The 1,988-nt window shown below is 52.6% G+C and overlaps 1 protein-coding gene across 6 annotated transcripts in view; it reads right to left on the bottom strand.

The window, feature by feature from the left end:
- Positions 1 to 1,988, bottom strand: part of RNF144A (ring finger protein 144A) — a 35,353-nt gene that overhangs the window by 11,653 nt on the left and 21,712 nt on the right. Inside the window, exons 3-4 of one of the 6 annotated variants that reach the window (XM_023533580.1) lie at positions 1,873 to 1,977; positions 1,667 to 1,727 (exon numbers count right to left, since the gene is read on the bottom strand). The exons of the other annotated variants lie outside the window; for them this stretch is intronic. Coding sequence (XP_023389348.1) covers positions 1,667 to 1,727; positions 1,873 to 1,977 — 166 coding nt within the window. The remainder of the gene's footprint in view (positions 1 to 1,666; positions 1,728 to 1,872; positions 1,978 to 1,988) is intronic. 6 annotated transcript variants of the gene reach the window in all.

Below are 1,988 nucleotides of genomic sequence, written 5' to 3'. Positions count from 1 at the left end.
AGCAAAATGTTTTAAAGTGATAGTTTTGAGAGATGTATTGTTTTAACCCAAGTCAAATTGGCTTCATTTTTATGCAGAAGGAAAAAAAATCTCCTTTGAGTAAGCCACAGCACTGAAGAAAAATAACCATTAAAATTATTGGGAGGAACATTTACCCAGCTGCATTTTTTAAATTAAATTCAGTGTCATAGAAAGTTCATTTTCTTATAACCTAAATAACTACCCATTTCTGTCAAGATTCTCTCTGGAAAATGCTTTCGGAAGAGCCTGGCTGTCTCAGGAATCCTAATTACTCGATTTTATAGCTCCATGCAATGACATTGGTATCACATGGCATTATATTTACGTTAGAAACTGCCTCAACCAAATGATGCGTGCCATTTAAATAAACAAGCTCTTGAAAATAAATTTCAGTGCCATCAAAAATGCTGCTTTTTTTGTTGGTCACACATTGTTGGTTTTTTCTTTTCTTTTTCTTTTCTTTCTTTCTTTCTTTCTTTCTCTTTCTCTCTCTCTCTTTCTTTCTTTTTAGAAGTAGGCCTCAAGAGGAAATAGCAAATATCTTTAGTATTTCTTTAAGAAAACACACCCAGAAAAGAAAAATTTCCGCGTTTCACTAAACTAGCCGGCTTGTGATGCTTTCCACTGGCCTCCTCTGCCTTCCTCCCGCAGCTGACGGTCTCTGTGTGAACACGGAGCCCAGAGCTGCCTCTCGGCCGTGGGTGCCCGGTGCAGACGGGGACCCGAGACCCCAACCGGGCGGAGGGGAGCGTGGCGGTCGGCGATCACGCGCCGAGCCGAACGTCCCAGAACGTCGACGCGGCGTCTGCACGGCACACTGAGCGGAAGGGGCGGCACCCACACGCGTTGCTGGCTCCGCTCTCTCTGAGCCCAAGGCCCAGGGGTCACACGAGGAAGAGGCCGCAGGGACACCACCGACTCTTCAGAGCATCGCGTCTCGATCCCGGGTACTTCAGAGAGCGAACAGGAAGGCCCTTCCTGGCATTCGAATGTCGCCGCGCTTTGCGACGCCACCTCGAAAACGTCGGCACCCTCTGCTCCGTGCACGGTCCTCGCCGCGCTCCTGGATCCCCCGAGTCTGGCCCGCACCCCACCCTCGGGGTGAGTCAGTCAGCCTCTGGGGGCCTCAGTTCATAGAGAAGGATGACCTGGAAGGGCTGCCATAACAGCTTGCTGAGGTGAGGGACTCAGCACCCGCTGGTCTGGGCCTGCAGGAGCTGGGCAGTGAGTGCCAAGAGACAGGCGCGTCGCGGCCACTTGCTCCTAGGTGTAGCCTCAGGCCCTCCTACCACGCACACCTTTGCGTCTCTTAGGCCCAGTTCAGGTCTAAGGGTTTCGCCCTCGAACCATCGGGCCTTCACCTGGCTGAAGGACGTTCCAGGGGGGTCGTATCTCGTTAACTGTCCCCCGTACGCCCACGGCCCCGTCAATAAGTCCTGTTTCCTAAGACTTTCCCCGACAAAGGCCGTCCAGCTCCCAGCTCTTCCCAGGGTTCAGGGTTCAGCTCGACGGCTGAATTTCGGGGCTAACCCGCATCGCCTTTCCCTTCTCTTGGACGAAACGATGCACAATGGCGTCTGCGGAAAGTGCCCCCCACGTTATCTGGGCTCCCTCACGGGAACCGCAGCCGGCTGACTGTACCCACCTCTTTCAAATTGCAGCTTTTTATATCTTTGCATCATTTCTGCCGCGACCATACACTCGATCTACGGGGAAAAATACAAACAAGGAGCGTAAGCAGCCGAGGGCTAGAATGTCACGGAGGTCAACGTAAACAGGACTCGCGACACCCCGATAAGCAGGCAGGCAGGCTGTGCACGTCACCAAACCCCGTCCGTCCAGCGCACGTGCCTCGCTATCCTGCAGCTGGCCCTGTCTGGGGCAGGCAGCATCCGGACAGCTGATCGCCGTTTCTAATCCTTCTTTGATCAAGAGCTCGACGTACTGTTTCAGGCACTGAAAAAAAA

Source organism: Pteropus vampyrus, unplaced genomic scaffold, assembly GCF_000151845.1.
Source record: "Pteropus vampyrus isolate Shadow unplaced genomic scaffold, Pvam_2.0 Scaffold105, whole genome shotgun sequence".
Lineage (NCBI taxonomy): Eukaryota > Metazoa > Chordata > Mammalia > Chiroptera > Pteropodidae > Pteropus > Pteropus vampyrus.
This window is presented reverse-complemented; position numbering and strand designations above follow the sequence as displayed.